This window comes from Mus caroli, unplaced genomic scaffold (genome assembly GCF_978045245.1).
Source record: "Mus caroli unplaced genomic scaffold, Mus_caroli_1 scaffold_16, whole genome shotgun sequence".
Lineage (NCBI taxonomy): Eukaryota > Metazoa > Chordata > Mammalia > Rodentia > Muridae > Mus > Mus caroli.
The window spans coordinates 23,633,295-23,646,745 of NW_028227271.1; the positions used below are offsets into that span (position 1 = coordinate 23,633,295).

Genomic DNA, 13,451 nt, shown 5'->3' on the forward strand with positions numbered 1-13,451 from the left:
TCTGATTGGTGTTGAGTTTTGCATTGTAGTGAAGTCAGGATGGAGTTTAGTTCTTCTGCATGTGAATATCTGGTCTTCCTCACCCTGCTTCCAGAAGCACCCATCTGTCCTCTCCCATCCAACATCCCGGGCGCCGTTGGTGCTTGGCTGACCGTAAGTGTGTGGATTCATTTCTGAACAGTCTGTCCTGATCCATGGATCTATACGTCTGGTTTTGTGCCCGTACCATCTGCTCTGATCAGCTTTTGTGAATTTTTCTGCAGTAGATTTTGAGATCAAAACCCACCATATAGAAAGTAGGAAAAAAAGTCAGAATACTGTGGGGCAATTTTCTAACACATATAACTGAAAAAGGATTAGCATCCAGAGTACATAAAGATGGCCTACTGATCGACGTAAGTAGGGGAGAGGTGGACAGAAAAATAGGCAGAGAAGCATTTTCTAGCAAAATGGAGGACATGCGTGAGGCCAAGAAGCACTATTTAGGATGTCAGTCTTGCAGCGTCATGATAGCAACAACAGCCATAAAAAGAAATCTTGTGAGAGGATGTCACTTATGCCAACTTCAGAACCGCTAGAGCGATCGATTCCTGTTCCTCTGTTCCCTTCCGCTGAGCTCTTCATCCACGCTCTTCTCCATCCCTCTGCCTTCGAGTCCTGTTGTTTGGTGAATGTATTTATGTATTTGCCCGGTCATCAGGATGGCCAATCATTTGGCATTGTGACATGTGACTGTCATCTACACATGTACTGGGCCATATTCGTAGCTCTTCTGGGATGCACGTGACCCATGGGCTACAGGTCAGACGTAGGCACTGAAGGCAGTGACGTTATGGCTGAGGTCGGGTTCCGAAGCCACGTCGCCTGGCTTTGGTGGGATCTCGATGTATTATTTAAGCCCTTCCCTTGTGAATTGACCTTCCTGAAGTGGTAATGTAGACTCCTGTAAAACTGGTGCATGAGGGATCTGAGCTGACATAGCCTCAGCACAATGAACTCAGGCTCCGGTCTCTGTCACTCTTCCCATCACATCTGAGGCCAGCTCTGTTTTTCCACCAGGGTAGAGTTTGGGCTCATTTCTTACTGTATTTCATTCTTTACAGATCTGGGATTTGGGCCCACAGGGCAGGGAAGAAAGCCTTGCACTTTAGATAATCTGTCCACCTCAGTGTGAAAGTGCGTGTTCCTCCGTTCAGTGTGGCAGCACCTTCACGCATCACACTTGCCTCTCCAGGACAGACCTGGAAAAGAAGAGCTCTGCCGGTCAGTTTCTAGGCTCCAAGCATGGCCGTGCTGAGAGGCTCCTGGCAGCACACCTGCCCACACAGATTCTGAGGAAGAAAGGCATTCTGGGCCTTGTTTCTTTTCTTGACCATCAGCTATTTTATTTTCTTTCTTTTAACTGTTAGTTATTTTTAGTTGTGCTTGCTTCTATATAAGGTTTCTGTTACTTTTAAAAACTAGTTTTGTCTTTAAAATATCTCATTGTTGGGTGTTGAGTTATGAAAACCTTTGCATGTGGTGTGTGTGCCTGTGCATGTGTGTGCCTCTCCTCTCTCTCTCTCTCTCTCTCTCTCTCTCTCTCTCTCTCCTCTCTCTCTCTCCTCTCTCTCTCCCCCCCCCCCCGTCCCTCGGTCCCGCCCCCCCACCCCGTGTGTGTGTTCCCACGTGCTTCCTGAGGACTGAGCTTCTCACGTGTCAGGCCAGCACAAGACTCAGATCACATGTGATTATGGCCAAAGGCTGAAATCAAATTGCCGTAACCCTCTTTCTAAAGTTCTGCTGGGATGACGGTGGCCCCTCCTTCTTATCACCTACCCACTTCATTGAGTTTTTAAAAAAATCTTCCTAAATGTGCTTTCTTCTTTCTTCTTCTCACCTTTAAAAATTGCCTTTCCCTAGCAAACCCTAAAATTCACCTTCAAAGGGAAAGAGATTGTATTTGTTTCCCCTGTCTCTGCTGAGAAGAAATAGTCAAAGAGCAAAGGAGAGGTTTATCTTGGGCACAGCCTCCAGAACTTTCCCTACAAGGCTGCGGTGCTCCATTCCCTCGGCTGCTAGAAGGTTGGTGACTGAGCCATCGGCACCCCACCCCCACCCTTCTCTGAGAACTCCTTATAGCAGAAGAGAGCCTCCTTGCCTAGGGTCATGGTCCCTCCTGAGGGTGTGTGCACTCACTGACTAGCTGTAAGTAGGGTCAAGCTTGACAGCTTCCAGAAGGATCCCCCCAGTCTTCTCTTGTTCAAGTCCAGTCCTGCCTCCCTGAGTCCCCACAGATCTTGTTCCTCAGAGCTCCTCCTGGTGAACCCCCACGTGGACAAGTGCCTTAGACAGTGTATTCTGGGGGAACTCAACAGTAGCTTTCCCTCCAGATTGAAACTAGCAGACAGTAATAACAGGTGAGTGTGAATGAAAGAGAAAAAAGAGACAACAGATGCCAGGAACATCTGATGGCTGCCGAGTTTGAGTGTGAACACAGGAACACCTCATGGTCCTCTTGAGTGATTTCTGCAAGCTTAAGATTATGATGAAAGTGAAAGTTTTTGGGTTGTTTTTTAAGAGTAGAACAGAGGTCAGTTGCTTGAAGCTACTCAGGTGTGCAGTGCTCCAAGAAGAGGAAATTGAGCAGAGCATGGCAGCTCATCTGCAATCCTTATATGCAAGAGGCTGAGGCAGAAGGTTTGCTTGGGCCTGAGTTTGAAGCCAGTTTGGGCCACACAGTGAGAGAAACTGGAGTCAAGATTCCAAATGTGTGAGTCTGCAACATTACAAAGAAGACTCCGTCGGCATGGAGCTGCTTTTTAATCTCCCTGCTTCTTCAGTGGTCCACTGAATCCAGTCTTTCCATTCTCTTCTGTACGCTCCTCGTGCATACACAGCAAGTCCTTTACCAACTGAGCCGTCTCTCTATCACCTGGGTGTTTTCTAAAAACTTAAAACAAAACAAGAAACAACCTAGCCTCAATTGTGTTGCCCAGGAAGGCCTCCGAGCTGGACCTGAGCGCTCCTCCTGCCCCAGCCTCCTAAACTACAGTATATGCCAGCATCCTGGTTCTGAAGAGTACTTCAGAGTAATCGAAACACCTTTGCTGACATCACCACCGAGAGGACCCTGCTGATCTACGGTGACAGCTGTGGGGGAAGTGGGGTGGTTTGGATGTGTGCGTTTACAGGGCATCTCAATGCCAGAGCCACAGTTGCGCTGATAGTGTCTTGTACTCAGAGCTCGGTATCTCATCTAAGAGCTATCACGGGGCCCACCAGTTCTGCTTCGAGGTATTATCTGGGCTCTGCAGGCTCAGTGGGATCTCCATCTCTCCAGATAGTCTCTAGGGAGTCCCACAGCTGCAGTGCTGAGCAACTCAGCAACTCATCTTCAGTGAGTCCCTGGCATCACTTCCTGTCCCCTTGCCACACTTTCCTCAGAGGCTTCTCAGTCACAGCCCCATCCTCCATGACTCATCGTTCCACAACCTTAGTTGCTGGATTGTGATGGTGCCAGAGGGGCTTCACTTCTTCTGAGGAACCAAATGTGTGCACTCACCTCCTTCTTAACCTGTGGGAGTCTAGAGCACACGCTGCTTAGTCATGAAGTCTGATGAAGCACACTCACACTCACTTCCAGTATTGTGCGATCTGATATCGAGGGAGGAAGATCACGAATGTCTGTGGGCTTTCTGCAGCCTGACTGCCGTTCTTCATGCCCACAGGTAGCCTCATAGTATTTTAACCAGTGTGCTGCCTCATTTTAACTTGATCTGGCCTAGAATCACCTAGGAAGAGTCTCGGTGAGGAATTTTCTAGATCAGGGTGGCCCATGGGCATGTCTGTGAAGGACTGTCTTCATTGTTAATTGAGGTGGGCAGACCCACCCTTAATGTGGATGGGGCCATGGCCTGAATCAGGTTCTGAGCTGTGTGAGAGTGGAGAAAGCTCACTGTGCGCAGGCTGCAAGCCAGCCAGCAGCACAAGAGACTTCATTTCTCTGCTCTCCACTATGGCTGGGATGTGACTAGCTGCTGCAGTTTCTGCCTTGTAAGCCAAATAACCCTTTCTTGTCTCTCCTCTCCCCCGCAGCCCCCCTCCCTCGGTCGTAGCAACAGAAGTGAAATGTGATTCTGGGCCAGAACACATCCGTGCTGCGTGCTGCTCTCATGAGTTCCTCAGAAGGGAATTAATCTACCCCCGTGCTGTCTGTCAAGCCCGACCCATGGCATTTCAGAGATAATTCTACTGCTGAGTACTGAAGGAGCAGTTACAGTTTCTGATTAAACCTCAGGAAAGCAGATAGATGACAGAAGTCCCGAGTCCCCACTGTTTGCCAGGATTAATTAGAAAATCTCTAAGTCAGAAATAAGTCCGTTTTAATTACTCATTTTCATGTAAGTTTACAGCAAAATGGAAAACTACAAACATACATGAAAGGTTCTCATTACCTCTTCAGGATCTGGCACCTACTGTCCTTGTGCCTCTGCCAGAAATGATTTCTGTCCTGTTTATTGGGATTCACACCACCCGTCAAAGCCCCTGGTGTTATAGTCAGTTCTTTCCCAGAAGCCTGTCTGTTCTCGGAGCTTAACATCCTGCCAGGCCCTGGGCTTGTTGAAGGGAGAGCCCATCTCATGCCGACCTATTGCTTCTAAGGCATTTTCATGTATAATTTTAGACTTATAAACTTCTTCACAAAGTTTTGGGTTAAAATGTGGAATTTTATAAGAGGGAATAAACATAAAGTCTAGTATGTTATAAATATTATAAATATAGACATAAAAGGAAAACAAACCTGGCATGGTGGTACATACCAGTAATCCCAGCTACCTGGGAGGCTGAGGCAAGGGCATCATGAGTTCAAGGTCAGCCTGAAGTACATAGTAGGACTCCCAAAATAGAGAGTCCTTGCCTAGCATGTATATAATGTCTGGTTCAATTCCCCATTACTGGAAAAAAAAAAGAGAAGAAGAAAATCATACCACATGTATGTTCTCAGTGATTTTTATTTTTAATTGTGTCTCTGTGTGGGTTTGTGCGCATGAGTGAGAGCTTGTGGGGCTTACAAGAGGGCATCAATGCCCCTGGAGCTGGGGTTACAGCTGATTTCAGATGTGTGTCACCTGATGTGGGTACTGGCAACCAAGTTCAGGTCTTCAGCAGTAGCAGTGCATACTCTGGCCACTGACCACACCCACCCCGCTCACATCTTAAGGAGCGTAAGTACCATTAGGATTGAGACCTGCAGCGCGTCACTGGAGGGAAACATAGGGTCCTTATCTATGGAAACTGTGTCATTCCTTTCTCTTGCTGAGGTCAGATTTGGTTTCACATCTCTCACAGAGTCTTACCTTTATATGTAGTATTTGCATGCGTGAAAGTCTCCTCAAAATCTCAAATACATGCAAAAAGTGTGTTTTGGAAGAAGAATCCCACTGTAGAGTCCAGGCTGACTTCATACTTAACCATCCCTCTGTCCCCAGTGCTGGGCTTACACACATGCAGCCTCTGTGCCAGTGCTGGGCTTACACACATGCAGCCTCTGTGCCAGTGCTGGGCTTACACACATGCAGCCTCTGTGCCAGGCTGGACTGACTTCCAGCACATAGCCTATCAAAGCCCTTGGATTCATACATTCTTAGAAGTACTTATCCCACATAAAGAATCCAATGTCCCTGGAAACACATGCTTTTATGAGCTAAGCACAGCTATTACCCACATCTGAGTACCATCCACTGCTCGCTGTAAGCACCATGCAACGTCTATTTTATTTCATGGTTTTTGTACACATAAATGCTTTTAAAAACCTGTTCATATAAATCAAAGCCAGAAGTAGAAGGTACTGTACTGCAGCACTGTCAATCAGTCCTGTTTTCCTTCTAAGAAACGTGCCAACAATTACCTAGTGACTTACTAGAGAAATATTTCCTATCTCTTGTCAGCTATAAGGTGATGAAGTCTTTCATGTTTTTGAAAGCAAAGAGTTGAGGACACATTGTTTGGGGAAAGATTTTTTTAAAACAGTCATTAGGAGTAATTTACTTTTTCAGCTTCTGGGAATAATACAAAACACCCTTTATTAAAATGTATCAACTATTAATTAAAGTTGTACTCTAACCTGACATAATTAGAAGTTGCAGGGCAAATGAAAACACTCCCTGCCCTATGGCTGTCAGTGCAGTGGACTTTGCAGAAACTGACTTTACAGTGCGTGCTCTAAGTGTTTCCAGGTCTTGGTAACTGCAGACTTGGTTTATGTAATTCTGGGAAAATATCCACCATATAATCTAGTTGGCAAATGCAGCCTTCATTGTCAAAACAGTAAATTGAATTGGATTTCAAGTGGCTTTTTCTCCATAAAATACCCTACATATTTATTCTAATAAATATTAATATTTCTATTACCTTCAATCTCTACATCCTTTACAATTATCATATTTCATGCACTTATTTGGGGTGTGTAAGGGCCTGTGTATGTGTGTTCCCGCATGTCATAGCGTGTGAACAACTTTGCCCGCTAAGCCATCATACCTGCCATTTTTGTTTCCAGGGGACGGGCATCTCATGATCCCAGTCTGGCCTCAGAATCTATATGTAGACACTGGCCCTGAACTCAGGATCCTCCTGCCTCTGCCTCCTCGGTGCTAGGGTTTCAGGCATGTGCTACCTGTCACATGTTGTCACAGGGCTCCCAGACCCTTTCCTAAGATGGCTAGCTCAGACTTGGAACCTTGTGAACTGCTGCACTGAAAACATAAACACGCCTCTCCCCACACCCCTGGCTTTCATTGCTCTGCTCTAGAGGACCATCCCTTAGGAGCAATTTGCTCTTTGACTATAGTTGTGGATGAAAAGCACATGAATGTGAAGTGAAGTTGGTCACTTTCCCTGCTGTCCTGTGCTGTCATACAGTGTGTCTGAACATAGGGTGTCCTGTGCTGTCATACAGTGTGCCTGAACATCGGGTGTCCTGTGCTGTCATACAGTATGCCTGAACATCGGGTGTCCTGTGCTGTCATACAGTATGTCTGAACATCGGGTGTCCTGTGCTGTCATACAGTGTGTCTGGACATTGGGTGTCCTGTGCTGTCATACAGTGTGTCTGAACATCAGGTGTCCCAGTACGGACTGGTGTAAGTCCCCTTATTGCCATTGCTTGGCCCTCAAAAGACTACGGATGGAACAGACTGCTGAGTCTCCCTGTCTTGACCAATGGAGGTCACGTTGAGGTGGCTTGCTTGCTCTGCTCTTTCCATTACTGGTGCCCTATGTTTGGGGAAGAAGGCCCACTCTCAAACAGATGTGTGACACGTCTGTTTTGTGAAGTGGGGAAAATTATGAATGGCAAAGAGAAAAGAGCTGGCCACTTCCTCCCAGGCAGATAAGCCTTTGGAAGAAGACCTGTAGATGTTGCAGATCTGGAAATTGATTTATTTAAAAGGGCCACTATAATCTTAGTTCCTGTGTGACACTTATGCTCTCCACATCAAGTGTGCAGCTACCAATACGAAGGCAGCCGCCTTACACCTCTTATTGTCCATGAGGGCGTGCCACGCTAGAGTAAGCACTGATGCTTTAGACAGTTCTTTCCTTTTAGTGCTCATAAATGCTGGGTCAATCTAGGTAACTGAGCTGCATCCCGGTACTTATTCAGTGACTAATCCAACAAGGCAAAGGGCAGGAAAACTGCAACAAAATGCCAAATACAGTGAACATAAGCAGACATAGCGGTTTATTTTCACTGGTGTATTTTTTCTTTTATGTTTAAAGTTTTTATTTTATATTAAAGGTGTATTTGCCCCATAACTAATCTATACATTTCTGATCTGTTCTTCCTATAGAGACTATATGAAACTCACTTCACAGTAATCTAAGACTCTTTTTTAAAAAACCCTTACAGTATTTAAGACTTCTTAAGTAATCTAATAATTATAGCCATCATTCGTATAATCCTAAAATTCCCTTTGAATAGTATTCACCTTTTAAAGTTTTGTTATACATTACTGTGTGTTACCCTATAACTACCACTACATTTTACATTATTTTAAAAAACATTTCTACTAATAAAGCTATAATAGAATTGCTGAGATGGGACAAGGCTACGGACATCAAACTAGTTTCTGAACCCCTCTGGGCTTGCTAATGTTGTCAAGTAGGTACATGCTCAGAGGTGGCTCTTGGTGTGTGATATGTATTTAGCACACAGAATAGATCTTCAGAAGTCATTAAAGTTAAACACAAATACAAAAATACTAATATTTATTTATATATTGCTTTACATTGTTGACAGAAAGCACATCCAAGGCCAGGCTGAGGCTGGAGCAGTGCCAGGACGTGCCCTCACCTGCTGGGACCTCTCTGCCCCTGTACTTCCCTTCACTCGGGATGAAGGCATGGAAATCTACAGAGGTAGGTTCTCTGGTTCCCTTTGCTGCTGTGCAGGTAACCAGCCACGTGTGGGAAACCATCCTTGCAGCACTGCAAAGCTGCCCTGCTGCTCTTGGCATTTGTGTTTTATGTTATTCAGAGTTTTAAGTATCAGTTAGGTAAAATTGTGATGTTTTCCTTTATATTATAGTTTGTGTTGTTTATTTACTTATTTGGTGGTGCTAGGCATGGAACCCAGTGCATGCTGGGCAAACACTCTACCACTGAACTACACCCACAGCCTTAAAAATCCTTTATTGTGACTTTACAGGAAGTTGACAAAACAGTACAGCGTCTTAACTGGCCTTCTTGCTCTCTGCAGTGTTGGCAATGCCAAACATTTAGACATTTAACCATTTTCATCCTCACCCTTTTCCTCTTCCTCCCCCTCCTTCCCCTCCTCTCCGTCCTCCCCCCTCCTCCTCCCTCTCCTCTTCCCCCTCCTCTTCTTCCTCCCCATCCTCCCAAGGAGCCCTTCTACTCAGCAAGTCCTGCACAAGATTAGGCCTGACAGCACCTGTGCTTGGACATGTAAATCTGACTAAACGCAAAGGCTGCACAACAGAAGACATGAAAGCAGGAGGGGTGGGGCCTTATGGACACCTTGCCCGTCCATGCTGAAATGAGGAAATCAATATAATAAATGTATTTAAGAAGTTCATCCACTTCTGCAGCACCACACATAGACACGTGAGACGGTGAGATACCTCACAGACTATTGCTCAGTCTCACATGGAATTAGGTAAAACACAGCTTTTGTGCCTTTCACACTGATGAAAAAAATGTTTAATTGCTACCGCCCTGTATTTTCACTGAGAAAAAGGGCCCCTCCAGCACGCTGCTGGATACAAGCAGGTGTGGCATCTAAGGGTAGAATTTGACATCATTCAAACTCAAGACAAGTCCGTGTGTGAGTGCTCAGAGATGTCACTGTGACCACACAGCTTGTATAGGTGGCTCTGTGAAGCGTTTTATTGCAACAGTTGTAATAGACAGAAACAAGAAAAATCTCAAACTGATTACCAAAGGGAATGACCAAGTCAGGTTACATGTCAGGACCACAGCTCAGCTCTGTCCTGAGAAAAGCACGTTTGTAATGCATACCTCAGTGAACGAAGTCACTGCGGGGACAGCACACAATGAGTGATTATATTATTATGTAGGAAGATGACCAAGATAGAGTACTTACTCCTGAGAAGGATATATATATATATATACATAAAACGATTTCATTTCACTTTTAAAAAATGTGTTGACACAGAAAATTTCCCCGAAATTCTTAAGACAGAGTACTAGCTACCCCAGCAGAGGATGGCAGCCCGTGGGGAAGTGAGCAGAAACTCTGTGCTCTTTACCACTCACATTATTGGGTGTGTTTGCAATGAGTATTTTATAATCTATAAAATAATAACAAAGGCACAAATAAAGACCTTAAAGTGGGCTTTGAAGCAGAGGCAGTGACACAGCTGAGACAAGCGTGACACACCGTCAGAATCAGAATCAGAATCAGAATCAGGATCAGCATAATTTCCACTCCTCCAGCAACTCTGATGAGGTCAAAATTTTGCAAATAGGACATACTGCACAGAAATAAACCAAAGGGCAAAATTTGTGTATTCTTCGTTTTGCAAAATCCTAAATGGAAGCAGCAGAACACAGACACTTATCATCCATCACTATTGATTTAGCAACTCACAAAGACATCGAAGGTTTTGGTCAGCCTTAATTTTGTGTGAGCCACTTCACAACATCCCTATCAGTTGCCATGGAAACAGCTGCAGCCAAAAAACCAAAATCGCAACGTTGTTTTTTTATTTTCTTAGTGGGAGGGGGGGAAAGGGCATTTTTGTTTGTTTGTTTGTTTGTTGAGGTATAGTTAAATAACTTTATTACCAAACTTAATGATTAAAAACTCTGGACAGTATGAAGAAAGAAAATGGACCAGTGTCAATCATAAACACAAAAGGTCTCCTTAGTTTTGAAAGTCATACTCTAATGAACCCTGTTCTACTTTTGAAAGCTTTGTTCTGCTAAGAATTTTATTTATGAGACTGGAAAGATGGTTCAGTCAGTGAGAGCACTTTCTGTGCACGCATGAGGACCTGAGTTCAAATCCTGAGTACCCACATAAGAGGGGGCAGTGCTAGAGGAAGGGGAGGGGAGCAGAGGGGGAGGGCAGAGACAGGAGTATTACCATCAAACACAGTGAGCGAGCTCAAGGTTCAGTGAGAGCTCTTGTCTCGAGAGAATTAGGCACCGAATGAAAGAAGAGATCCTTATGATCCCGCAGGCTTCAGATGCTTGTGTGTGGGCACGTGCTCTTGCACACTTGCACACCCAGGAAACTCAGTGGAAATATGAGTTCGGTATGTAGAAGTGTGCATTTCTTTTTATGTTAAATGGCGTTCCACTGTCTGGAGGGAGCACCATTCCCCCATTCTCCTACCAAAGCTTACTTCCAAGTTTTAATCATGAATAAAACAGTCACGAACATTTATATGGTAGAATAAGCCAGACTCATATACATGTGTATAAATTTTTGTCATTGAGAACCAGGAAAGCTTTGAATCATTATAAAACACAATTCCTAAAATATAGAATGAAATTAATGTAGTTGCATTCACTTGGGGTTTTTCTTCCGCAATGGTATTTTTGCTCTGAGATGATGATGAGTTTAATGTGTGCAGAATCCAACAGGTAACCATGGATACTCTCTGTTTGCATTATCTTTGATATCCTTAGCATGGAAGAAAAGACATGCAGATAGACACATGGCAGAAGAGATTGTCATAGGCTTGTGTTGATGGCATGTCAGTCTGAGCTCATGCTTTTTGCCTTATCAAAAAGCTAAAGGAAAAAGCATATAATAATTTCACTTGATAGAGCAGTACATTTGATACAGTCCAGCAGCCATCTATGGAAAAACTCAGCAAACTGGAAATCATATGGCAGATAAACAGTATGAATAGTCTCACTCAGCAGATATGCATAGTAAAGAAATGCTGGGAGAGATGGCCAGCATTGTCATCCTAAGATGCACACAGTGTAATAGCAGAACGGCTGGAACAGAAGCAGTGACAGCCCCTTATGCTAATGAGGATGTGGGAGGTCAGACCACTCCTGCTTTGCTAGTAGGAATTTCAAAAGGTAAAGTCACCCTAGAAAACAATTAGGCGGTACCTTATTGAACACATGGGCTGGGAAGAGGATTTGTGGTTTAGAGTACTTCCTGCTCTTGCAGAGTATCTAGGTTCAGTTTAACCTCGGAGGCAGAGGCAGGTGGATCTCTGTGAGTTCTTGGCAAGCCAGGAATGCATAGTGAGACTGTCTCAAAAACAACAACAGAACCTGAATATATAACACCCACCCATATACCTCAGCAATGGTACCCCTAGTCATCTCACAGGTGTGGAAATTTACTTACATTATACAAAAACTTGTACCCAGAAATTTTATCTGAAACTCTGCAAATTTTACAGGATATCAGATACATTTGAAAGGGTTAAACATCAGTATCCGGGATACACCTCAGTAGAGACAGGAGGGACTCTCAGTGTACACGACGACCTGGGTAGAGCTTTAGGAACTGTGCTGGATGAAGAGAGTCAATCCTAAAGGGTTGCATATTGTGTCACCCAATTTATATACCACACTTTAAAGGACAAAATTACAGACATGCCAAACAGAGTTATAGGACCCCGGGATAGATTTGCTTTGTTTCCTGGCTGAATTCATGTCAGATTCCAAACACGATGTCCTAGTTAGGATTACTGTTGCTGTGATGAAACACCATGACCAAAAGCAATTTGGTGGTTTGGGGAAGAAAGGGTCTGTTTGTTCACTCACAATTCCATATAACATTGTCAAAAGCAGTGAGGGCAGGAACTCAAGCAGGGCAGGAACCTGGAGGCAGGAGCTGATGCAGATAGAAGCCATGGAGGAGTGCTGTAAACTGACTTGCTCAGCCTGCTTTCTTATAGAACCCAGGACCACACCACCCACAATGGGCTGGGCCCTTCATCATCAATCACTAATTAAGAAAACGCCCAGGCAGTGGTGATGCACCCTTTTAATCCCAGGACTTGGGAGGTGGAATCAGGTGATCTCTGAGTTCCCTACTAGCCTGGTTTACAGAGTGAGTTCCAGGATAGTCAGTGCTACACAGAGAAATGCTGTCTGGAACACTCCAGCCACCCTACAACAGCCTCCCCCCCACAACAACAACAACACCAAATGCCTTACAGGGTTGCCTACAGCCAGATCTTATGAAAGCATTTTTCAGTTAAGGCTCCCTCCTATTCAGTGACTGTAACTTGTGTCAAGTTGACACAAAACTAGCCAGCACACGCTGACTTTTCTTTTGATAATGTGTGTCAAGGTTTGTGCACAGAAGTGCAAGTGTCTTTGGAGGCCAGCAGCATCAGGGCCCCTGGAGCTGGAGTGACAGGCAGGAAGTTGTGAGCTGCTGGGCGTACACCCTGGAACTCAGCTCCAGTCCTCTCAAAGACAGCAACACTCTCAATGGCTGACCGGTCACCTCTCTGGTGCAGTTTTTGTTTTTCAGTGACTGTGCCCTCTCTTGTTTCTGTCAGGACCTAACACTGTTGTACTCCTATGAGCATCCGAAGCAACCTGTGACAAGGTTACCTCCTTCCTTTACCTCTCCTGCTTCCTGGCTGTCAGAAGGGGAAACGGAAATCTGCAATCTCTGGGACACAGGTAATTTGGTTACAGATGAAATTTCCTTCAGAAACGGAAGTGAGATGCACTTGAAGGAAAGGTTACACAAATACAAGATTTGATTTTGAGATATAGCAATGGTTGGCTTTGTTTATGATTGGTCATCAGCGGCAGGACTGGCATGATAAATCCAGCCCATGTGTGGCCTTTGACTCCCATTTTGTTGGTCACCTGCTTCTGGGATTCTTATTTCTTTCTCTTCTTTCTCACTTTGTTTAAAAATTAATTGCTAGCCTTACACTTTTCTTTGAAAGTTTTAAAGAGTAGAACTAATTTTCTGTTCTTAAAAAAGACTT

The 13,451-nt window shown here is 44.6% G+C and overlaps 1 protein-coding gene across 1 annotated transcript in view; it reads left to right on the forward strand.

Annotated features, from left to right (window-relative positions):
* Positions 1 to 13,451, forward strand: part of Enthd1 (ENTH domain containing 1) — a 119,882-nt gene that overhangs the window by 40,577 nt on the left and 65,854 nt on the right. Inside the window, exons 4-5 of the mRNA XM_021183595.2 lie at positions 8,279 to 8,397; positions 13,008 to 13,134. Coding sequence (XP_021039254.1) covers positions 8,279 to 8,397; positions 13,008 to 13,134 — 246 coding nt within the window. The remainder of the gene's footprint in view (positions 1 to 8,278; positions 8,398 to 13,007; positions 13,135 to 13,451) is intronic.